Source organism: Malaya genurostris, chromosome 2 (genome assembly GCF_030247185.1).
Source record: "Malaya genurostris strain Urasoe2022 chromosome 2, Malgen_1.1, whole genome shotgun sequence".
Lineage (NCBI taxonomy): Eukaryota > Metazoa > Arthropoda > Insecta > Diptera > Culicidae > Malaya > Malaya genurostris.
Window position 1 is genome coordinate 317,140,824 of NC_080571.1, and position 25,714 is coordinate 317,166,537.

Consider the following 25,714-nt stretch of genomic DNA (forward strand, 5'->3'; position numbering starts at 1 on the left):
CGATCCCGTTGGTGAGGTTGCCACCTTGGATTTAGCTGGACGAAATACAGCATTTCATACTCAACCGCTGGATACCAGAACAGCCGCTGTTTGAAGCCGCTCCTAACATGGAGTGCAGACGCTCCGACATCCTCCTAAGAGGACCCCCTTCCCTGTCAGCATACGACCAAGGCCCCACCGGGGTTGGTTACCCGATCTTTCCTATGGTTGCTCGTACTCCAGCCGGCACCGTGGGGAGGTAGGGATAGGAGTTACTGGACAAGAAGCTAAGAGCCACATTGGGGCCTGAATTACACATTGTCCAGTCGTTTAGCAACCGGGGGTAATGCTTATACCGGTCATCAATATATGATAATCGTCGGCAAAACCGTAAGTCGGAAATCCCAGGTCATTAACCCCCACAGACACTCAGCTTTCTAATCTCTTATTATATTATTAAAAACTTTACAGTCGATTTCTGGTCGGCTCTTGAATTTAAATCGCACCGATAGACAAACGATCGATCTTGAAATGGTCTATTGAGGCCAATGTTATTTTAAGTTAGGTGATGTGTAAGTTTATACCCACTTCTATCTGCCACTTAAAAGACATGAGACAAATATCACGACCCCATTCGACCACCTCCTCTTTCGTACAACCGAAGTGAAGCGACAAACGTTGAAACAAACCTCGAAATGAATATTTTATGTTTCGTGTGCGGAGAATAAGCTCCAAACTACTTTGACCTTAGGTGCCCTTTACACGCAATGCGTTGCCTAGTATTTCAATTGAGGGTCGTGTGTTTAGCATAAGAGTAGGTTAGAAACATAGAGATGACGTTTGAATTCTGTCATAAAGTAAGTTTTCATTCTCAGAGTTTTTCAAAAAAAAATTATTTGTATCTATTTTCTAAGAAAAGTTTGAGCCCATCGTGAACAGATGATGATACGAGTAATCAGCTTTCGCGAAAAACCCGTTACTATTAAGGGGGTCTCTAGTTGACGACCGTTTTGCCTTTCTCGTATAGAAAGTTTATACAATCACTGTGAAAATCGACTTTTGAGCCGATTTCCGGAGGGCCGAATGTCATATACCATTCGACTTAGCTCGACGAACTGAGCAAATGTCTACGTATGTATGTGTGTGTATGTATTTATGTGTGTGTATGTATGTATGTATGTGTGTATGTGACAATGTTACTCGATTTTCTCAGAGATGGCTGAACCTATTTTCACAAACACAGATACAAATGAAAGGTCTTGTGGTCCCATAGATTGAATTTTATCCCGATCCTACTTCCTGTACCGGAATTACAAAGTGATATGCACCAAAAAAATTAAAAAAAATGTCACTCACTTTTCTCAGATATGACGTGACCGATTTTCACAAACTCCCCTAGCTCGCTATTGAATTTTATCATTATCCGACTTCCGATTACGGAATTACAAGGCAATATTAGAAAATGCGATCTTGTTGGCAGACCTTGTTAGTTAGTGGATATAAAAATCTACTTTGGGCTACTAGTCCCCGGTTTCCGCTGCCGAATGCACCGGTAATAGTGAAGAAAAGCACCCAAAATGGAACTCACTTCGATTTCTCAGCTATGGGTTAACCGATTTTCACAAATCATGATTCAAATTAAAGTTCTCATTGTCTTAAAAGATACTATGACATTTCATCCAGATCCGACTTCCGGTCTCGAAATTATAGGGTAATGAATGTCACAACTTTCAAACTGTAATTCTATATTATGCAAAATCGATACGCATCGGTACGGAAAAGAAAACGTCACCGCCTTGCACACATTTGTTCAATTTTGTATAGCATGCAAGGTTGCTACATTTAAATCTATATTAACTTGACCTAACGGTTTACAGATTGAAAAGCGGATGGTAGCTTATACCAAACAAAGTTTTTGATTTTATTCAAGTTTGAAAAAAAAATCTAGACAAAATTTTCTAGTGATGTTTTTCAAAATATAAGTAATATGAGAAAGACATCGTTACACCACTAGGTGGATTAAAAAATGTTGTTTAAGCCTATGATAGTTTTGTTTTTGAAAAACTTGAAACAAATAATAACTTTAAAACGACCAGGGGGGGGGGGGGGTAATGACTAGTACTTCAAGTAAATTTAAGAACATTTCTAATTTCAGATAATTCTACGCCGAATTATCGTGTTAACCGCGTAACGTGATTCTCAAAAGAGGTTTTGGAGAATGCTCTGTTACCGCCATATCTTTCAATATTATAATACGGAAATTTAACTAAATTTTCTTTAAAGGATGATTTATAATGTAAACAAATATTGAATAAATTTACTCAAGCTGTTTCTCCGTAAAAATGACCAAAAAAGTGTTTTTTTGATTCAAATTATGCCATACTCTCCCCTCAATTTTCTCGGAGATGGCTTTCAAAAATCTTCGACTAGTTCGAAAGTTACTGAATAAACAGTAATATTTGATGACTCATGACAAACATTTCCAGATCCCGAGGTATAATCGTATAAGTGACGTAACTGACAAATTTATAGTTGACGATTTGAGCAAACTCGTTTAGAAGCTTCGTCCTGAAGAAATAACCATATTTGTAATGTAACTGACGAAGCGAGTGGCTCAATGGTGACACAGTCTATGAAGATGATCTTGGACTCGTTTGGAAGAGACACGGTGGTTACGGATCAAGTGTAAATAGTTCTGAAGGTTTCGAAGATATGACCGAAGAAGGAGTATTATTTAAAACTCTTTTTGATCCACCTAGTGGTGTGATAATGCCTTTATCTTGTCATTTAAATAGTCTCGATAAAATATTTGTAAGATTCTTTTATCTCTGAGAAATTTTGTTGCACTGAAAAACACTGGAACTTGTCGGTTTCGCCACATATAACATTGCATCATTCTAAACGTAATTGTTCGCCATTATCCTTCCAAATTTGATTGACATTGTTGGCATTCAAATAGGCTTGTTGAATCATCTTCGAGAAAATTAGCCGATGAAAAATGTGCGGTTATTTGTTTACGTCACTTGAACCCATGTATGTGTTGATCTTTGAACTTAGTCCATAATAAAATAGTAGCTTTTTTATGAGCATAGACTTGTTAAAATCGACTGAGTCAACTCTGAGAAAATGTAGCGGTAAAAAGCAATGTGTTTTGTCGCTTACGCCACTTGTATCATCATCATATCTCCGGAACCGGAAGCACCAGTCTTTTGATCTTCAAACGCGATCCACAATTCAATAGTAGGTTTCAAACGAACCTAAGTTAGTTGAAATCGGCTCAGCCATTTCGGAGAAAATTGAGCGGAAAATATATCTTTAAAAAGTTCACACATACATACACACAGACATTTTCCGATCTCGTCAAGCTGAGTCGAATAATACATAACACTCTGGGTCTCCGAGGCTCCGTTCGAAAGGCGGTGTTCCAGTAATTCTAACACTTCTCTACGTAGAAAGGCAAAAACAACACGTTTTGTCGGTTAAGTCACTTATACCATCATGTATCCGGAACCAGAAGTCACAGTCATTTGATCAATAACCTCATAGTAGCTTTCAAACGAGCTTGCTAAAATACATAACAGAATTGATGATATGAGCAAATTAAAATGAAAGGTGTAATTGTCTTACAGAAAGCTTCTGAATTTCACTACGATCCGACTTTCGGTTCCGGAATTACAGTGTGATTAGTGTGAAAATCACAATTTCAGATTATTTTCTCATTTTTCTAAAAGATGGCGCGACCGATCTTACGAATACTTAGGTTCAAATAAAAGGTCTCATGATTACATACAAAACTCCAAAATTCCACTCGGTTCCGGAGTTATAGGGTAAGTCTAAGACAAGACCTGACAACTGGCTTCTTATTCTTCCTTCCAAATCATCCTTCTCGTTATTTTCGCCCTGTGGAATAAATACCAACGTATCGGCTACAGTGTAGCCATATTTACAGATTTTTTTAATAACTATGCTAGGAAAAAAATATTACATTTAAATTTTTAGACTTTGGGCTTTTGATTTGAAATAAACATGAAAAATGTTTTGGTGAATGCATTTTTTTATTATATATTAATGCTTAAAAACAATTAATTGAGCTTTGATGACAAAACACGAAATATCTCATGTTGAAAGCAATTCGAATCCACTGTTGACGTATTATTGAATCTTTTGGAAACCGGAAAAAGTCAGGCTTGGATAGAAATGCTTAGTGCGACCACAGTGTGGAACACAATAGTTCATTCTTCTCGTAAAACTAAACACACTTTCGAGTTTACACTAATTTAACAAATCTTTTTTGGTTACACTTTAATTCTCTAAAGAAAAAAACGGCTTGATGCCTATTTTAATTACACAGTGCTGCCACTATAAACATCTGTTACCAATGAGATTGAAAAAAGTGAAACATTCTCCGAAAATTTTCATTTTCATTGGTGAGCTAAAATTATACATTTTAATAAACTTGTTTTCTGATTTTCTTTATAAAGGGTGATTTTTTAAGAGCTTGAGAACTTTTTTAAACAATAAAACGCATAAAATTTGCAAAATCTCATCGGTTCTTTATTTTAAACGTTAGATTGGTACATGACATTTACTTTTTGAAGATAATTTCATTTAAATGTTGACCGCGGCTGCGTCTTAGGTGGTCCATTCGGAAAGTCCAATTTTGGGCAACTTTTTCGAGCATTTCGGCCGGAATAGCCCGAATTTCTTCGGAAATGTTGTCTTCCAAAGCTGGAATAGTTACTGGCTTATTTCTGTAGACTTTAGACTTGACGTAGCCCCACAAAAAATAGTCTAAAGGCGTCAAATCGCATGATCTTGGTGGCCAACTTACCGGTCCATTTCTTGAGATGAATTGTTCTCCGAAGTTTTCCCTCAAAATGGCCATAGAATCGCGAGCTGTGTGGCATGTAGCGCCATCTTGTTGAAACCACATGTCAACCAAGTTCAGTTCTTCCATTTTTGGCAACAAAAAGTTTGTTAGCATCGAACGATAGCGATCGCCATTCACTGTAACGTTGCGTCCAACAGCATCTTTGAAAAAATACGGTCCAATGATTCCACCAGCGTACAAACCACACCAAACAGTGCATTTTTCGGGATGCATGGGCAGTTCTTGAACGGCTTCTGGTTGCTCTTCACTCCAAATGCGGCAATTTTGCTTATTTACGTAGCCATTCAACCAGAAATGAGCCTCATCGCTGAACAAAATTTGTCGATAAAAAAGCGGATTTTCCGAATGGACCACCTAAGACGCAGCCGCGGTCAACATTTAAATGAAATTATCTTCAAAAAGTAAATGTCATGTACCAATCTAACGTTTAAAATAAAGAACCGATGAGATTTTGCAAATTTTATGCGTTTTATTGTTTAAAAAAGTTCTCAAGCTCTTAAAAAATCACCCATTACTTGGCATCATTGCTCGTGTACCCTGCAAAAGTTTTTTCTTTTCACAAAGTGCAGGTAGCAACATCAAAATCAGCCAATCAGAAACTGGTCCATTTTGGAACAAAAGCAGCCCCCCCAGATGTCAGGTCTTGTCTTAGGGTAAAGTATGTTAAAAATTTGATACCGTCATTCAAAGTGGCGAAACGAAAAACGTAAAAAATCTAAACTTGACTCGAAACTACTCCAATTAGTAGCCATTATCAGTAGACAACCAAACAAACCGATTCAGGCTATCCTGGTTCCCGGTTTTCGATCCTGGAAACTTCACACTCCGGTTTTCACAAACTTAGGTTCATATGAAAGGTATTGTGGTTCCATATTCAATTCCTGAAATTGATCCGGTTGCAGAATTATACAGTGGGGATTGTTAAAATATTTATACTAAAAGCAGCGAAGTAAAACACGTAAAATAATTTCTAAGTTTGCCTCAAAACTATTCCAATCGGTAGTCATTGTCAGTAGATGGCCAAACAAATTAATGTAGGCTTTTCTGAATCCCGGTTTTCGATTAACGACCGGAAATTGTGACTATAGACACAAAAATGAATACCAGTCACTTTTCTCGAACCGACTTCGATTATACCGGCTCATACATAACAGAATTGATTTCGGAAGTACCTGCTACAGTGGATCCCACTGAAAACTGTTTCATTCTGTATGTTATACTAGTTTATGGACATACTTTTTGTTTTTCAAAGAAAATTATTTTGCTAACTATCATACATTTATAGATGAGCGATATGAGAAAGGCATCATCACACCATGGCATCAGATTTCCATGTTTCATGAAATTCTAATACAATTAGCATTAAAAAAAATCGATTTCGGAAATCTCAAAATTCCAAGTCGATTTTTTCAAAACATTTTTCAAACAGTCGAATGAAATAAAAAGTTTTCCGAGATGACACTAAATCTAGACGCTTTATGCAATTCTAAGTTTTCTGGCATCAAAAAAATTTTTGATTTCGGAAATTTCAAGTACCTCCTACGGTGATTTTTCCAGATCGAAAATTTTCAAACTTTGACCAATTTTGTCTTGGAACTTTTTTTGAGAGGCTTGAACTTTTCAGCACTACCCCGTAAAGCAATTAGAGATGACCCTAAAGTATTGGTACCCTAATAAAGATATGAATAGTTCGCGGTAGCCGGCTGCCTAATGTTGCAATATTTTTTGTTTTCGTGTTCGATAAATAGAAAATCGTGACGCGAGTGATGTCTTAATTTTTTCTCTTATTTCATTAACTCAGATTAACTTGAACAACTGACAAAGATGGGCTTTTCTACAAGCTTTTCGTATTGACTGTACTTCGAATATACGAATACGTATGGATAACTGTATCTTAACTTTACTTTATCTCAGATTTCAATCGCAAATCAATATACACAATTAGTTCAACCTATTATTGCCAGTCGAGAAAAAACTAATTGGAAACGAAGGATATTTTTTGCTATTTACTTGTTTGTTTATCACAACCGTTAAAAATCGTTTGACAAAGTGAAAACCTTTCAAACAATCATGTATTGTTGTATTGTTGAGTTTCTAAAATGAATCTTCGTACGCGATTGTAAGTGATTCGAATGTCTCGACGATCATTTAAAATGCACAAACCTTTGTCAGCACATGAGTTTAATTGTTTTGCTTCATTGATGTGTATTATTACCGATAATCGCCGAGGAGCTGCGACTTGTGATACGCCATAGTAACAGTCTAATCGTCTGAGCAAGGCAGCATTCCCCGCATTTCACGGGCATGACGCAATATTGCATTTGTAAGTGAATTATCGCGACCTCGGAAGTTTTTGTCGTCTTACAGACCGGCTTCCCAGGCGACTACTACTTTTGCATGTGGGCTTGTACTGCGATGCCGGTTTTCACGTCTGGGACGTTTTCTACTGTTTCGCATCGTGTAGACATCAGCTTGTCACGATTGAAGGATGACGATACTTTTCATCGACACTTCGTCATATTTGCTGCGTTCGGTGAGGCGAAACTCGGCGCTTCGTAGAACGAGTATTTCCACTGGTGAGCATTACTAAGGCTTCGGTAGCTCGTTGAACTTTCGTTCTCTTCGTTAGTATGCTTAATTCTTAGCTGTATTTAATGCAAAATCAAATGATTTCGTTTTCAAAACTCAATGATAACAAAATTGAGTTCTTGTCCTTTAATCGCAGAGCAACTCGGACCTACATCCATTTCAGCTTGTTGATTTTTCTAAGGTTTGCTTTTGCTGCATCATCAATTTATCTTTTCTCTCGGTCTGCTCCTCGTAGGTAGAGATGGAAAGTAAAAAATGACCCCAAAACACCTTTACAGTCTTAACACAAACCCGAAACAGATCGTAAAATGTTCCATACTGCTAAATTCGTGATCCTTCCTAGTGCAGGTAACATATTATGCATTCATTGTGCAGTTTTCCTTTCGTGGAAAGCACCAACGATGAGAGAGCGGCCGACGTCTGGAGATCGAGTATTGCGATATGGCAGCAGTCGCACACCAAACGAAACGTCATTACCCACTGTCAGGGTCTTGCTGTTAACCCTTACACAAGGGCGTTTTCTAATTGAAATAACCGGCGGCGATGTAGAGTCTTGTCGGTAGGAATAATTAATGCTTATGTTGCCTATTATTTAAACATATGTAATTTGTGTTTGGTCAGATATGATATCATTGGTTGTAATGAATGATGTGTAAATGATACAGTCTCGGCTGATTAAATATAGCTAACAGTCACGAGAGCCATTTTTTGTTACTTTATGATTAGACACCTTTTTCCAGTCAACACACAGCTGAAACATTAAACAAGATACTCTCGGCGCAGTTGATCCAGTTTACCTTATTGAGACTCATCAATTAGCGAGACATTTGGCAACAACAGTGCCAGTGTATAGTCGGCTAGAGCTGACCAACTAGCCGCCAACCTAATTATGACTGTTTAGACTGTTTAGCTTCAACACAGTCCGCGGCTACTATAAACCTGTTCCAGTGTGCCATTTACGAATGGTGCACAACAGAAAGATCATCGAAATGATAGCGAGTGGTAATTTTGGTTCTGCATGGTGTTAATTTAACAGTAAATGGTATAATGGTATTAAAGGTGTGTACCAGAATGGGCTTCAGTTATGGTGTGATATTTCAAAATTAATTTCGGGCAATTTTTCGTTCGAAATTCGCATGAGTAAGATTTTATTTTAATAATCAAAACAGATACATAGAAACAATTAGAATAGATTAGATTGGATAGTGTAAGTAGACCAAACATATCTACATTGATTAGGGAACTTCAAAGTAATAATCGTAAGTACCGCTTCAGACATAAAAGACTATATAGGAAAGCAGTGCCAAGACCGAAGCGGATACAATGCGAAATTTTCCAAAGTTTCATCGACGAGGACATTTAAGACACAGAAGCAGCTGGTAGGATGACAAAATACCAATACGATACAGACGCACGACTCAATGATTGACTGGTTACAGGGTGAAGCACACACTTCCTGCCCAAGTGACAAATTCTCTGGCGAACTTGCAATAGAAGATATTCGTATCTTTCGTTGCAAATTGATAACCGTAAAGGAATATGTCGCTTGGGTTACATGCTGGAGGGAACCTATCAATGATAGGCCGGTTTCCTCCTTCGTTACTAGTGTTCATTTGGGCACCATAGCCTAGTTCGTCCGGTATGGAAAGTGTGGATCGTTGTAACCACCCCCCTCGGCCAGAGCAGCCTATAAAGGGGGAAAAATAATCAAAACAGATACATATGTTACAATTTAACAACAACTGGAATGCGTCTGCTAGATTAATCTTTTAGTAGTATTGATCACAATTGTATCACATTGATCATAATACCGCAATGTTTGATTAGAAAATTTCGATTTGAAAATTTCAATTCGAGATTATATCTCAATGAGCTGTTTAGTGACTCAAGCCGTTTAATTAATTAAAAACGTTTAAAGATTTCACTTAATTTTGTTCCTTTGTCTTTTCTTTTTTAACGACAAAGTATGATAGTCAATATTTCTTTTTTTGCAATATTCACCTAACCGGAGACCATTTTCGTAGAAACAGAATATGAAAATTATAGAATGATAGTAATCAAGGGAGAGCAAGGATGTGAATATATAGAACGGAAAGGTGAGACGTGACAGAGTTTTCAACTTTTACCTTCTACCAGAGGAGTCGTGTTTAGGCATCTGAACAATGCGAATCACCCAAGTCGCTGGTATGTCGGAAAGTAGCCGGTTCAGATAGTAAATGGTAAAAGACCTTTATCATCATCACAACAATCGATTCCCGGATTCGATTAGTTTTTGATGGTAAAATAATAATAACTTTTTACTGGTAGCTCATATGAAAAAGCTTGGTTGAACAAAATTATGCGCAATAATTAGTACAACAACTCTTCTGAAGACATCTTGTCCGTAGAACGTTTCACAAAAAAGTTAGAACAAAAAAGTGAATTTTCAGGAGCCACCCTACTTTTACTAGGGAAAAATGATGTAACTCGATCAAATGAAAAGCTAGAGAGGTGCTTTTTTCAGCAAAGTTGCTCAAAATAAAATTTCATACAACTGTATAGTACAAGAAAGTCATTTTTGAGTTCAATTAAGAAAGTTAGATTTCAAATTTCAATCTAAATGAGGACCACCCTAGTAACATTTTTCATCAAAAGAAGCGCCATTTGATTACAAACAACTTTTGTGAAGACACCAACTACAAAGAACTAATATTTAATAGTGAAAAAACTTTTGTCACGCTAATTTCCCGTTTCGAACCATAGTGCACTCTAATCTACATTGTTCAAAGACAAGGGTGATGCTTTACTTTCTTTACGACGACTTATCAGACTCTTCCATAGGTGTCGCGGAGTTGATTACCTGAACCGATGAGTCTAGGATTCACTCTAAGCAAGCGATGTGTCCAGATATAATTTTCTGGCCCTTATTACCCGTGTCACTACATTGGCAAGTGACCGGGAAAATCGGGAAAACCGGGAAAAAGTCGGGAATTTGGTTTTACCGGGAAAAACCGGGAAAAAGTCGGGAATTTTAGTGCAAATCCGGGAAAAAATTTACTAGTCCTAATCTTAGTAACGATTTTCAGCATCATGATTTTCCTGATACAACAAATGAAAAGTTGAAGGCCATTTTGTGTTTGAGCTAGGAGTTCAGTACAAGTTTTGATACTTCTTTTTTTTCCTCACAGGTTCAATCCATTGAAAATGGTGCCAACACCTCAGCAATTTTAATTCAATAAGCGCTTTCTTAGTTGGCATCAATAACAGCACAATGAATGCTCATGATGAAAAATAAAGATAATTTGAATACTTCTGCTGGATTTTTATTAAATCTCGACAAATATTAGAAAAGATTCCAAGTGCAAATGAGTTTCTCTTTGTTTATTTTCTCTTTCAATTGTTACAGCATTTTCACACATTTTTTTAACAGCAGATCGAAAGTTGATAGTTTCAGTCGTTATTCTATGCTAAGTGAAAGATAGTATGATTGCCTATAGGACCATAATAATCGAAAGAAAGAGTAAAGAAAGAGGAACTGTCATTTGCACTTATGACCTTTTCTAGTATTTTTCTTCAAATTTCAGAATAAGTATGCATAATGGTAAAAGTAACATCAAGTAACATGTTTGTTTGATAATTTTTTTAAGAAATCTTAGGGGCCGTGTTTTTAGTTGCAAGCCAATAATTTCCCTAATTTCACTCCAATTTGTCTCAGTAATGTCAAATTGTGACAATATTTTTTTAGTAATCTTGGTATTGATTCCAATAGGATTCACAAAATCGACAGAGCTGTCGACTTTCATTTTATCCACCGTTTGCAAGGAGTATTTGATTTCCTTCTTTAACAGCTGAAATTGGATTTCCAGAGTTCGTAGGAGCCTGTTCAGTGTCGATGATAGGAGCATCAAATTTAGATCATCTCAGTCACTAGAGGCATAGATTGTTGTTTTTTCAAAGTGACAAGCGTACACATTAAGAATTTTAGAAGGATTTTGTTTTCTCACCAAAATCCAACTCTGAAAGAATATTGTATATGTTGTTAGCAATGGTCTCTCGTCCTCATGTGCATCTCGTGCACTGCACAACTGGTCAAATATGCTCTGTGAGAACTTGTATGCACACATTCAGGAGAGGCTTCAGTGCCTTATGCTTATGACAGTTGAAAACAAATTGCTGTCTCAGTTGCATCGTCGAAACGGTTCTGATATCATACCGTATAAGCAGTGCACAACCCGTAAATTTTCTCACGAGACGCCACTGGTTGTTAGAAGTAATCGGGTTTGAGGGAGGAGTGTTGTGCTTTAGTTCATTCATTTTTAATTTTTAACCCTATACTATATCAAACTAAAAAAAATTGGAATACACTAGAGATGGTCAGTCCGCGTACGGTCCAACAGAACTAGTTTTCCTCGAAGATTGAGTAAACTGGAATTCTTTATTGAAGAATGATAGCTCACTGTTCTTCTCAATAGAATAGTCTTTCAAAACGTTTGCTGGTTTGAGTAATCTGGTAGAATTTCGCGAACTTTGTACAAAAGAGAATGATTATTGGTAGAACACATGCAAAAAGACTTTATTATTATTGAATCTATTAACTACAAAATATAATTTATAGCTCTCATATTATGTTCGAAGAAACATACAAAGTTTCAGAAAAACGAAAGAACGGTTCATTAGAACTAATTCTTTCGGTACAACTATCAAGTTTTCAACAGTTCTTTGAAATTAACGGTTTTGCCCATTTCTAGAATACACTCCTAAGGGGCTGTCCATAAAAGACGTCACGCCGCAAGGGGGAGGGGGGTGTTTCATAAAACGTGACCTTTTGTGACAGGGTGGAGGGGGGGAGGTTTTTGGAATGTGACGTCCAATATTTTCAATGAGCGCATTTTTGAAATATCTAATTATATTACTGCTTTGCTCTATTTCCTGAAAAAATCTCCACAATAAACGTTTACATTCTATAGGAAAACGTGTATTTGTTGATGTAAAAACTTCTTCTTGTAAATTCGGAAATGAGTGATGCAGGAAATCATTTCTGTTGTGATTAGCAAAAGTGCACGGAGGAGCGAGTAAATTAGCGAAATTAATAAATTTTGCCTAATATGAGTAAAAAAGAAAAAGATGCCTTCAAACGGTTTAACTTAAGTTATACACTGACAATTTTGTAATTTGATTTTCTAGCATTGATAATAGTATATCATAAGAATTTCTCTTATCTGATTCTGATGCAGTTTATTCAATTGTACTCCATTTGAAAAAGGGCGGGAGATCAACGATTTTAGACGTAGATCATGTCATGTCTTATCTTGATCATATGTGATTTTCCTCCACCAACATCAAAGCTTATCGAATCATCCAATGATTGAACTTACATAAATCAAGAAGCATTTTAGCTCAAAATCACTACCCATTGTGTGACGGAAGATCAGTACCGATATTGATCAATGTGATTTAAATTTCACTGATCAACTGATAATGAAGAGATTCTCCGGCAGTGATCTCGTTTTGATGAGGTTTTGGTCTTTATTTTCTTAGCCCTGTATGCTACACTAAGGAAATATTATTCTTTACCTAAAAGAGTAATATATCTGTGTACCCCTAGGAGGAATAAAACAGATGATTTAAATGTTTCATCAATTCCAACCAAATACTTTTGTTAATTTATATAATTGATATTAATAAAATAATTCCGATGATTTTGTAGTTTTAGGGATATTTTTCAATCTAATGACAGCATGTAATAAATCGATTTTTCCCTCATATTTGTATGGTTTGTCATACATATTGAGAATGTATTGAGATGAATTTTATTTATTTTGAATTCGTGACATGTGACATAGGGGGGGGTGGGGGGTCTTTGCTTCTGTGACAATTTGTGACAAAGGGGGGATGGGGAGTCAAAAATCGTCAAAAAAAGCGTGACGTCTTTTATGGACAGCCCCTAACTTGTATAAGTTTTAAGAAGGACTGATTTTTCAGATAGCCTCTAAAAGACTGATTCAGTGGTAGTTTTGAAAAAGATTGAATAGTTCATTTAGACAAACTGTGGATGGGAGTTTGAATCGTAGTTCCAAGGAGATAACCGAAAAATCTTTATTTCTCAACTCTCGATGTTTTTTGGACATGTTAAAAAACCGGGAATTTTTAGTCTCGCGCACCGGGAAAACAGGGAAAAAACCGGGAAATTGAAATCGCTAATTCACTTGCCACCCTGCTACACGGTGAAAACCAAGTGAAGTGACTGTGACCCTTATTATGAGTATCACTTCACGGTGAAAACCAAGTGAAGTGAATGTAGGTCCTTATTACGGAAGTCGCTTTCAAGACAAAAGTATTTACTTGGATGAACTTGATGCCATTATGAACATCACGCCACCAATATTTTGTTGAAAAAAATATTTTTTTTCCACCACAGTGATCACTTCACGATGCGTGATACTGGTAATAGGTAAAATCAAGTGAAGTGACATGTAAATAAAGTGAATGTGAAAGTGGAAGTGAGAACGGTAATAAGGGCCTCTGTTTATTTATATTCTTACTTCGAGTTTAAATATACAATAGCGTTCCCACGAATAAGAGTAAAGAACTTTGATAGTTTAAATACTAATTTTTTGTTCGGCAGTGCCTCTGTTTTCCATCCAAAAAATAATTTCAAATTGTAAATAGAGTTACATAATACATGACGGGGGTCTCAAAACACCTTTTGATAAATATAGGATTTTTATGTTATTTAACACAATTCACCTTTCATTTTCCAGGATTGTTTTCGTTTCACGTTATTCTAAATATATCAGTTTTTATCGTCAATTATAATTTCGTCGATTTATGGGCAGTTTATTTATACCTTTCAGTAATCTATGGCAAACGCTGCAATAAATTTTATGTATATAGTATGAAGAGTACAAAAAGGGGTTGGAAATCCGGCTTCTGATCCTAGCCCCGAAAACTCGCATTTACGAGTGCACCTTTCTAAACTTTTTCTAAACACTCTATTTTTTCGGAGATAGTTCAACTGATTTTAATAATCATAGGCTCGTTTGAAAGCAATTATCGGTTCGAATTGTATTGGGTTAACTGTATAAGTGACGTAACCAGAGATGCCAGGTCTGCAGATTTGTCTGTAAATCTGCAGATTTGGGGTATAGTGCTGCAGACATTTTTTGTTGTGCAGACTTTTGAAATTCTCACAGACTTTAACAGACATTCGAAATTCTCGCAGACTTTCATTTATATTTACAGACTTTTGAAATTTCTGCGATCTTTTTTTTTTTTTTTTTTGCTCGCCAAGTCAGTTTTGCGTGGCATATTTTATAGAGAAATTGCTGCCAGCAAGACATACTTGCTGACTGCAGATTTTTTTCAGATTTCCAGACCCTGTCTGCAGATATTTGAAATTTTTACCTGGCATCTCTGGACGTAACCGACAGTTTTTTTTATTATCAGTTCAATTTTCTCGGGGATGACATAGATCAAATTCGAGTGACTATTGCGAACTCATCGAGTTTCAGAGTTATAATGGTATAAATGACGTAACCAACAAACCAATACTTCATTCATTCCGTTCGCGTTTTAAATCCACTACGAAACCATTGATCAAGTTTGGAAGATTCATGGAGAGTACTTATGGTTTTAAGGATATAAATGTAAATGTGAAATAATTGACAAATTGCGACAAATATGGGCTGGTTAGAAAATTTTGATATGATAACAGATCACTTTTAAATTGTTCATCGCGGGCAGTTCCTGTTCCAGAGATGAAAATCGTAAAAGTGACGTACCCAACACAGAACAATTTTCTCGATTATGGCTCAAGAAATTCAACCAATTTTAAGCCGTTTTTAGAAGCTACAATGAGGTCAAGAATTTATCAAACTGGTTTAGGCTATCGTACAATTTAAAAATATTACATCCGTAAACCAAACAGATGAATTTATTCAAAATTACTCAATCGCTAATGATTATCAATTCTACTTGCAGCACTTGTCAAAACAAACTGTATTACTGTGAGAGAATAGTGTGAATCAATTTTCCATTGGAATCCAATTCAATCTTATTAGGTAATGCGAAGCCCTGCGGCTCATTAGGTAAGATCATAAATTAGCCGCAAATGAGCTCGAAAGGGTATGAATCTTATTCATTTGATTATCATCGCGAATAAACTATTCGCCTGTACTATTAATTATTCGCTGTGTACGCCGCAAATCAAACGTTAGATGAAAAGCGTACATACTTGAGACATTAACCTAATCTAGAATAATTCAAACTGTAATTCGAACTGATAGATGATACGTCAGTTTTTTCACATATTCGCAGAGCGAATACTTTCGCTTTGAAATATACTCGCAATGCGTGGATTGTAGGCCACTTACATTCTGAGCCGGTTTCGAGTGGTTCACAGAATTCTATTCGAATGAATATTTTAAATGGCAATAACTGATACTAGCTATTGGAACCGAAAGTCAAATGGGAAACAGATCCAGCGCCCCTGTGTATCAAATCGCATGTGTTTGTAAAATGACACACCTCTCTAGCCCAGCTTGTGTAAACTTTATTAGTGGGACACAACGAAATAATTTTGTTTGAATTTCGTAGGCAAGCAACTCAATGCCGGTTTCACTCTCGCTCTTAGTTCAACGTATCTTCTTTTTTAGTTAGTATATGACATCACCGCTTGAAATCGGCTCAATTGCTGTCGAATGTTTCCGATTAACCCCACGGCAGCGAACGGACATTCAGCGAATCTCTATCATTACGTGTTATTATTAAATGAATTTTTCAATACTAATTACTCTGCTGGTTGCAAACATTGAGTGATTGCTAGGAAATGTAAATAATTTACCGCCATTTATCCATCAGACGATAGCGATGCTACGTGAATCTATCTAATGACATTGGACGGCTCCGTACAAGCTGAACACAATATCGAATGCTATCTCTACAATGGCATTGTACAATGATTCACATGCACCACTCAAATCCACAATATATGTACATTGCAATACGATTCAACAACAAAAAATGCGAATTCTGATGCATGTGCAAGGAATGCACAATCGGCGGTATTGATTTGCAATGCGATTTCATTTTTTCATATTGACCAAATCAGAACAATGATGAGCCGCAAGGGGCAGAAAGGGTTTTAGAACAGAAAAGTGGTATTCAGATAGGGGAATGTGAAAAAAAAATTTTTTTTTTGCTTTCATGCACACATAACCGGTTCTAACACCACCTTGCAATACTGCAAATATTCCACCAGCGATGAGTCCATATGTAACACATGGATCAATAAATCCCGAGACTAAAGCAGAGATGGCGCTCGTAGTAAACCAGTAACCACGTCTTTCTAGAGTACTAACCTTTGCTTGAAACGGGTCAAAATTTTAAGTCAATCCGACCAGAAACAGCTGAGTTATAGAGGTTGGAGTAAAGTCGTTTTGTAGTTTGTTTAAAAAATGGAAAAAACCGAGTTTCGTGTTTTGATAAAACATTGTTTTTTAATGGGTAAAAATACCGTGCAAGCGAAACAATGGATTGAAAAATGTTATCCGGACTCTTGTCCATCAAAAGCAACGATTTGTCGGTGGTTCGCCGAGTTTAAACGTGGTCGTACCGACACAAATGACGCAGAACGCTCGGGTAGACCTGTGGAAGCCGTTACACCGGAAAATGTGAGTGAAGTGACAAAAATTATAATGAAAGATCGTAAAGTGAAGCTCCGTGAGATTGCTGAGATGACACAGATATCATATGGAAGTGTATTTACTATCCTTCATGAAAAATTGAGCATGAAAAAGGTTTTTTCCAAGTGGGTGCCGCGATTGCTTTCGATGGAACAAAAACAGCAACGAGTCGATGATTCAGAAAGCAGTTTATCGCTATTTACTCGCAACAAAAAAGATTTCTTGCGTCACTACGTGACCATGGACGAAACATGGATACATCACTACACTCCAGATTCGAAGCGGCAGTCATCTGAGTGGCGCACAGCTGACGAAAGCCGTCCGAAAACGCAGCAGTCAGCTGGCAAAGTCATGGCGTCAGTTTTTTGGGATACGCATGGCGTGATTTTCATTGACTACCTCGAAAAAGGTAAATCGATCAACAGTGATTATTATATTGACTTACTGGTGCGTTTGAAGGAGGAAATCGCAAAAAAGGACCGCACATGCAGAGAAAAAAAATCCTTTTTCATCAAGACAATGCACCCTGCCACAAGTCGATGAAAACAATGGCGAAATTGAACGAATTGGGCTTTGATCTGCTTCCTCACCCCCCATACTCGCCAGATTTAGCCCCCAGTGACTACTGGCTCTTTGCTGATCTTAAAAAATGCTCCAGGGAAAAAGATTTGGCTCAAATGAGGAGGTCATCGCTGAAACTGAAGCTTATTTTGAAGCGAAAGATAAATTTTTTTATAAACATGGTATTGAAAAATTGGAAAAACGTTGGGACCATTGTATTACCCTAAAAGGTGATTATGTTGATGAATAAAAAAAAATTTTGCAAAAAAAATGTTGTTTCCATTGTTAGTCTCGGGACTTATTGATCCATGTGTTAGAAGATCTTTTTTGGAAATGTCAATTAATAAACTTATAGTGATTGTATGAAGGCTACATTCAAGAAGAATAAAGTCAACATCTACGGACAGAATGCCAATCATTGGTTTTTACGATGATATCATATGCTAAACGTGGTTCTAACTTGTAATACATATTTCTTTCAGTCCCAACAGTATTCATTAATCAACTGTCAACTCTATCCATATTGCGTGAAGGTATATTTTGCCAATCCCTAATCAGTTCTTGACAAAAATACAAAATTGAGGTAAAATATTCGAAATTTTGAAAGTTGAACTAAATTTTTTAATTAATTTGAGCTTTACACAAAGTGAAATAAATCAAAGCAATCGTGATAAGATTATCTTCGATGAACAGCGTTTTCTAATTATTGAAATATCTCGGTCCAAAGCGTAACGAATTTTTATGATTTGAATCTGCTTCGACAAATTCATATTATATTTACTGCAATATAAATACACAGTACATTAAATCAGTGCGGCTGTATTCTTAACCCGTTGTACCCATTTTAGACAAACATACTTACCCCTCTTGATTTGATTTGGAGTTGGTTCGTATGTTACCAAACTGCCGTTTTCGGAATGGCGCACCCAAATGTTAGCGGTACCTGTTTTAATCATATAAATTATGGTTGCCTTAATATGCATTAATTAATTAAACCTAGTTGGCATTAACGTGTGCTAACGTGGGACAGGTCCGGTAGGCAGGATCGTACACGCACCAGGACCGGCCGAGGTTGACAGTTCTTCGCAGCGCTGTCCAGTAACTCATAAGATAGCCTTCCGAAGATTGATATTGTTTTCACCCTTGCGAATCATTGCTCACTAGGGAGTCAATATCGCGTGAGAAGTCGGGTAACATGAACACAGTGACTGCTTCAAACGTACACCCATTCCTGATTATATTAAGTAATTACACGTTTCACGTTCAGTAATCCTTTTTTTTCTCTCAAATCTAATTTCAGGAGTGTAGAAGAGAGTTGGATTTCGTGTCACAATGGCCAACTACTTCGTCTGTTTGGTGATTCAGCGATTGGTGCTACCACTGATTCTGGCAATATGTAAGTATGAAAGAATTCTCAGATAAAAGGACACACCTCCCGCACAATGGCAACGGAAAACAACAAAGCGCCAACACAAAACCAGTGAATGATTTACAAGATTAGCCAAACTACAATACGCTTGAAAAATGTGAAATCAGGTCAGCTGATAGTGAGATGTATTCTCGGGAATGCTTTCAGTAGTCCATCGAGTGACACAAACATGGGAAATCCAATTTGACATAGTTATGCTTTTGTCTTGAGTAGAAGGAACCACCTTCCAATAGCAGGGATGTTTGAGAGGGGGTTTATTATAGACGGAGTGTTAAATTCATGCTTCCGCTATGAATGGTAGCAGTTTATGCTCTGATGGAAACAATGTAAGATTCTGGCCAAAACAAAGCAAAAACACAAAGGTTGCATAGGAAATAGATCGTGAAACAACTTTCACCGGTTGGGTGAGGAAAATGTGGGATATAAAGGAAGTGGATTATGGCCATGCCCGCCCGTTGGACTCATTTTTTCCGCCATCATCACCACCTTCTGCTACCTTGTTATCCTTTCTGCGCAACTTACATAATGGACTTTAACACGCGGTTTATTTGTTCGTTCTGTTGTCCTATTCAATGATGACAGTGATTTTCACTTCCTGGTGCCGCACGGTTTCCCTGCTACCTCTTTATCGGATGGAAAAATGGCACCCCGAGTCTGCAGATGTACTAAGTTAATTTTTATATCCTCTATTGCTCTTTTCAGCATAGGCTCAATGTGGTCAATGATCTTGTTTGACATGGTTTGTCATAAAACATCAATCTTACTTAACGATTTAACTCGTCACTAGTGAATCAACATTTGTTCTCGTCATAAACCACAGTCTAGGAATATTTACTGTTTACCATGTTCGCTAGTCCGATATTATGTTACGGTAATCATGTTTTACCTCATATCGATGTCACCGTCACGTATCCCAGCTTTCACGTGTTTCCGTAGGAAAAATATTTGCTCAACCCGTCGAAGAAAACGAGGGAAAAAGATTATCACCTTATCTATCGCCACCTTTCTTTGACTGAATCGCCGACTGTCACAAGTCAATGAACGATGAATGAAAATCCACTATCAACGATCAGGTGGACTTTGGCGCAAACCATCAACTATAGAGTTGGCCGGCATCGATGAATTATTAATCACATCTTGTTGCGTGATTTCACTTTGACGCCGAACAAGACTCATAACTTTACTCAACAAGCAGCACGTGGAGTACTGCTAATTGCCTCGCTTGGGTGCTGCTGCTGGAATTTTGCTGTCTCTCGTAAGGATTGTCAATTTGTCACCATTATGAGAGCTTTGATTCAGCCCGCTATCAATACTCATATAATGTACCACTTATTAAAAAACACTGATAGGTAAACATTGATTCGATTGGATACTGGTTAGTAAATACATGACCTCAAGTTGGTCGTAAGCAAAGCTGAATGCTTTTTTTCTAAAAAAGAAGTTTGTTTCAATAGGTACAAAGGTATACAGTATTGGACAAAGCATTTGCAACCAGTCAATCACAAGTAAAAACTGTTATGTTAAATGTCTACAAGAAAAATTTATAAAAAGTCAGAGAGAGAAATGTCTGCAAGTTTATAGAAACAGTATTCTTCAAGTTTACTATTACAAAAATTCGTTTTTCGTACCACTTTTGTAGAACGATTTATCATTTGTCTCAAAATAGGTTCCAGTTTCAGCGATAACCTCTTCATTCCTGCGAAATTTCTTATCGGCGAGCATTTTTTCCAATAGTCACTGGAAGCCAAATGTGGCGAATACGGCGGATGTGGGAGCAGTTCGAAGTTCAATTCATGTAGTTTTGCCATTGTTTTGATTGACTTGTGACACGATGCGTTGTCTTGCTTAAATAAACTTTTTTTCTTCGCCATATGCGGTCGTTTCAGTCTTCAAACGTTCCAATAACGCTATATGATTTTCACTGGTAATGGTATTTCAGTAAATACTGTTAATGATAGTCAATGTTTGTGCTTTCGGGCGTTTTGGGCGAGGTTCACCAGTTGCTGTTCACTCAGATGACGATCGTTTTGATTCCGGAGTGAAGTGATGAATCCATGTTTCATCCATTGTCACATATCGACACATAAATTCCGGTTTGTTACGTTTAAACATGGCCAAACACTGCTCAGAATCATCAACATGTTCTTTTGACATCTTTACGATGTCAGCTAACTCACGCAACTTCACTTTACGATCATTTAAAACGAATTGTGGATTTTTTCATGTTTTCTGGTATTACTGCCTCATTTGGACGTCCACTGGTGTCTCTACGAGTACGTTTGAAGTCAGCAAACCAACGTTTTATTGTTGTTTGTGATGGAGCGGAGTCTCCATAATACTTTTCAAGCCATTGCTTCGCTTGAACGGTATTGTTTCCCATCGAGAAGCAGTGTAAAATTAAAACACGAATTTGGTTTTGATCAATTATTCTGAAAATAACAAAAGTAGCGTTACTCTTAGCACAATAACTCACAAACTAATAGATAGAATATCATGAAATCATAACAGCTGTCTTTTAAGGTTAGTATTAACTGATAAAGGTGACTGCAATAAAACTAGACCCATCTAACACATCGGCTGAAAAGTTCGTATCGTTTCTATGAGAGGGCGCCACTAGAATTAAATCCATACCATTTTCAGTTAGTACCAACCTTCAAAAGATACGTGTATAAATTTGACAGCTGTCTGATTATTAGTTTGTGAGATATTGAATTTTGAGTGAAGTTACTTTTGTTATTGCGAAAAAAATGGAAAAAAAGGAATTTCGTGTGTTGATGAAACACTACTTTTTGATGAAAAAAAGTGCCGCCGATACCAAAAAATGGCTTGATGAGTGTTATCCAGACTCTGCACCAAGCGAAGCAACAATTCGTAAGTGGTTTGCAAAATTTCGTACTGGTCATATGAGCACCGAAGACGATGAACGCAGTGGACGTCCAAAAGAGGCTGTTACCGATGAAAATGTGAAAAATATCCACAAAATGATTTTCAATGACCGTAAAGTGAAGTTGATCGAGATAGCTGACACCCTAAAGATATCAAAGGAACGTGTTGGACATATTATTCACGAATATTTGGATATGAGAAAGCTTTGTGCAAAATGGGTGCCGCGTGAGCTCACAATCGATCAAAAACAACAACGAATTGATGATTCTGAGCAGTGTTTGGAGCTGTTATATCGAAATAAAACCGATTTTTTTCGTCGATTTTTTTCGTCCGGAGTCCAATCGACAGTCAGTGGACTGAGTGGACTGCACGCGATGAACCGAACCCAAAGCGTGGAAAGACTCAACAATCGACCGGTAAGGTTATGGCGTCTGTATTTTGGGATTCGCATGGTATAATTTTCATCGACTACCTTGAAAAGGGAAAAACCATCAACAGTGACTATTATATAGCGTTATTAGAGCGTTTGAAGGACGAAATTAAAAAAAAAACGGCCTCATTTGAAGAAGAAAAAAGTTTTGTTTCATCAAGACAATGCACCGTGTCACAAGTCGATGAAAACCATGCTGAAATTGAACGAATTGGGCTTCGAATTGCTCCCTCATCCGCCGTATTCTCCAGATTTGGCCCCCATTGACTTTTTCCTGTTCTCAAGAGAATGCTCGCTGGTAAAAAATTTAGAAGCAATGAAGAGGTAATCGCTGAAACTGAGGCCTATTTTGAGGCAAAGGACAAATCGTACTACAAAAATGGTATCGAAAAGTTGGAAGATTGCTATAATCGCTGTATCGCCTCTGAAGGCAATTATGTTGAATAATAAAAACTAGCTTCAGCTTTCAGTCCGATGTAGGTTTCCGTCATCTTCTCAAGGTTGCGTGTCACAATATCAATATCGTCAGCGAAGCCAAAAAGTTTTATGGACTTTCGTTAAATCATGCCACTCGTGTCGATCCTCGCTCTTCGAATCACACCTTCATATTGAACAAGATACAAGAGAGTCCATCACCTTGACGTAGCCCTCTTCAAGATTCGAAGGGACTCGAGAGCGTCCCAGATACTCGGATGTAGCACATCACTCTATCAATCGTTGCTTTGACCAATCGCGTCAGTTTATCCGGGAAACCGTATTCGTGCATTATCTACCATAGCTGTTCTCGATCGATTGTGTCGTATGCCGCTTTGAAGTCAATGAATAGGTGATGCGTGAGTACGTTGTTTACACGACACTTCCGGAGTACTTGTCTTATCGCGAATATGTGTAGTGGCGCGGGTTCCAGTAAATCCCGCTTGGTACGGCCCTACGAATTCCTTAGTTATTGGTGATAGCCAGTGCCTCTCCTCCATGTTTGAGCAGCTCGCCTGTCAACTGGTCATTGCTCGCGGCTTTGTTGTTCCTCAGCTTTCCGATCTCCTCGCTTATCTCCGACAGATCAGGGGCTGGGAATCTGTCGTCGGCTGAGCGTGCACCCATATTGATTCCTGTACCGTTCTCTGTATCTTGTGCTTCGCCATTCAGATGCTCGTCATAGTACTGCTTCCACTTGTCGATCACTTCACGTTCGTTCGAGAGAAGGTTGCCGCTGGTATCTCTGCACATTTCGGCCTGTGGACTTGTAGCCTCTACGTGAGCGGTTCACCTTCTCATAGAATTTCCGTTTGTCATTTGCGCGGTACAGCTGTTCCACCGCTTCGCGATCTTGATTTTCCTGGTGGCGCTTTTTCTTCCGGAAAACCGTGTTCTGTCTGTTCCGTGCCTGTCTGTATCGTTCCTCGTTCGCCCTCGTGCGGTGTTACAGCATTCTCGCCCCTGCTGCATTCTTCTCTTCGACCAACTGCTGACATTCGCCGTCAAACCAGTCATTTCCTCGATTCGATAACCTCGTACCTAAAACGGTTGCAGCAGTGCTACTCACGGCGGACCTTATGTTCCTCCAGCCGTCTTCAAGAGTCGCCGACCCAAGCTGCTCTTCCGTTAGTAGCACTAACTCAAGTTGTTGCGCGTATTCCTCTGCAGTACGAATGCTACGTAGCTGCTCGAGATTGAGTCCCGGCGTTCCTGTGTGACGAGTATTGTGCACCGTCGATAGTTTTGAGCGCATACAAACCGCGACAAGGTAGTGGTCAGAATCAATATTGGCACTGCGGTAAGTGCGGACATTCATGACTTCGAAGAAGAATCGCCCGTCGATGAGAACGTGGTCGATTTGATTTTCCGTATGTTGATCAGGTGATCTACAGGTGACTTTGTGGATATCTTTGCGGGGAAAGAAGGTGCTTTGAACTACCATTCCTCGGGAGGCTGCAAAGTTTACGCATCGTTGACCGTTGTCGTTTGTTACCGCGTGCAGGCTCTCCAGCCCGATCACGGGCCTGTACATTGCCTCCCGGCCTACATGAGCATTCATGTCGCCGATAACAAGTTTTACATCCCGCCGTCGACAGCCGTCGTAGGGTCGTTCCAGCTGCGCGTAGAATGCTTCCTTCTCGTCATCGGGTCTCGTCTCATGTGGGCAATGCACGTTGATGATGCCCTTGATCTTCAATACGCACATTCTATCACTGATTGGCTTTCACCCAATCACGCGCTGGCGCATCTTGCCCAACACTACAAATCCCGTTCCTAGAACGATAGTTGTGCCACAGCTCTGGTAGATCGCATCCGATTTCATAAGGCAATTTCATATCACGTCATTTGTGGTCAGGGCGGGAGGCGGCATCCTTGTAAATCGATGGTTACCTACGAGAATCAGCTGATTACATGCCATTTTTGTTAACAACGTGTGAGCAACGAGCTAGCAGCCCTCCAATTCCTACAGGGTTATAATGAGAACTTTTTTCCTCCAAGAAAACGGATGCAGTAAAAAAACTGTTTTGTTGACTTCAATTTTATAAAACTTTAAATGCATAAAAGAAACATAACTGCTCATTCGTTTGAAGAATGATCGTCGACAACAATATCAACGTTCTCGTGATCCTGCTATGAAAATCATAGCTAAGGATTTACAAAATTAAATTAAATATACGATTACTCTTTGCTGGAGAGAAAATTTTGCTAAAGAAAAAAATTTACTCATTCTAAACCTTTCTGAAAAAACTACAAGGATCAGCCTCATGGGGTTGTTCGAGCCATTGATTTGGAACAAGACAACCAAAATTTCTAATGATCTACAATCAAACAGTTCAATCAATCGTAACACTTTTGAATCCGCAATTGCACGAGAGTCTGCTTAGATTGATATTTATTATGAACCTACACCGAACATTGTTTGTCTCGATTAATCTTTGTTTTATAGCCGACGAAATTACACCAATATGCCAGATGTATGCAATTATATCTTTGTACATGCTTGCGATAAGGATTTGGATATTTCTGCATAAAATGTTCAAAACGACGTATGTAACAATGAGAGATTCTCTTTGTTTACTTTCTCTTTTGATTATTACGGCACTCTTAGCAATCCTTCTCTCCAATCATTTACCGATAATAATAACTAAAGCTATCATCTTTTAATATGCTCTGGAGGAATTACCGAAAAAAGCAGGAATATTTCTCAATAATCGAAAGAGAAAGTAAACAAAGAGAATCTCTCATTGTTACATACGTCGTTTTTAACATTTTATACAGATTTAAGCTTCTCTTCGCCAAGCTGGTGTTCA

General features: G+C 38.0%; 1 protein-coding gene across 2 annotated transcripts in view; it reads left to right on the top strand.

Annotated features, from left to right (window-relative positions):
- The window catches only part of LOC131431218 (piezo-type mechanosensitive ion channel component), an 83,313-nt gene that overhangs the window by 14,690 nt on the left and 42,909 nt on the right, over window positions 1–25,714 (top strand). For both annotated transcript variants that reach the window (XM_058596807.1, XM_058596808.1), the window contains exon 3: window positions 18,983–19,078. In XM_058596807.1, coding sequence (XP_058452790.1) covers window positions 19,015–19,078 — 64 coding nt within the window. In that variant the 5' untranslated portion in view covers window positions 18,983–19,014. The remainder of the gene's footprint in view (window positions 1–18,982; window positions 19,079–25,714) is intronic.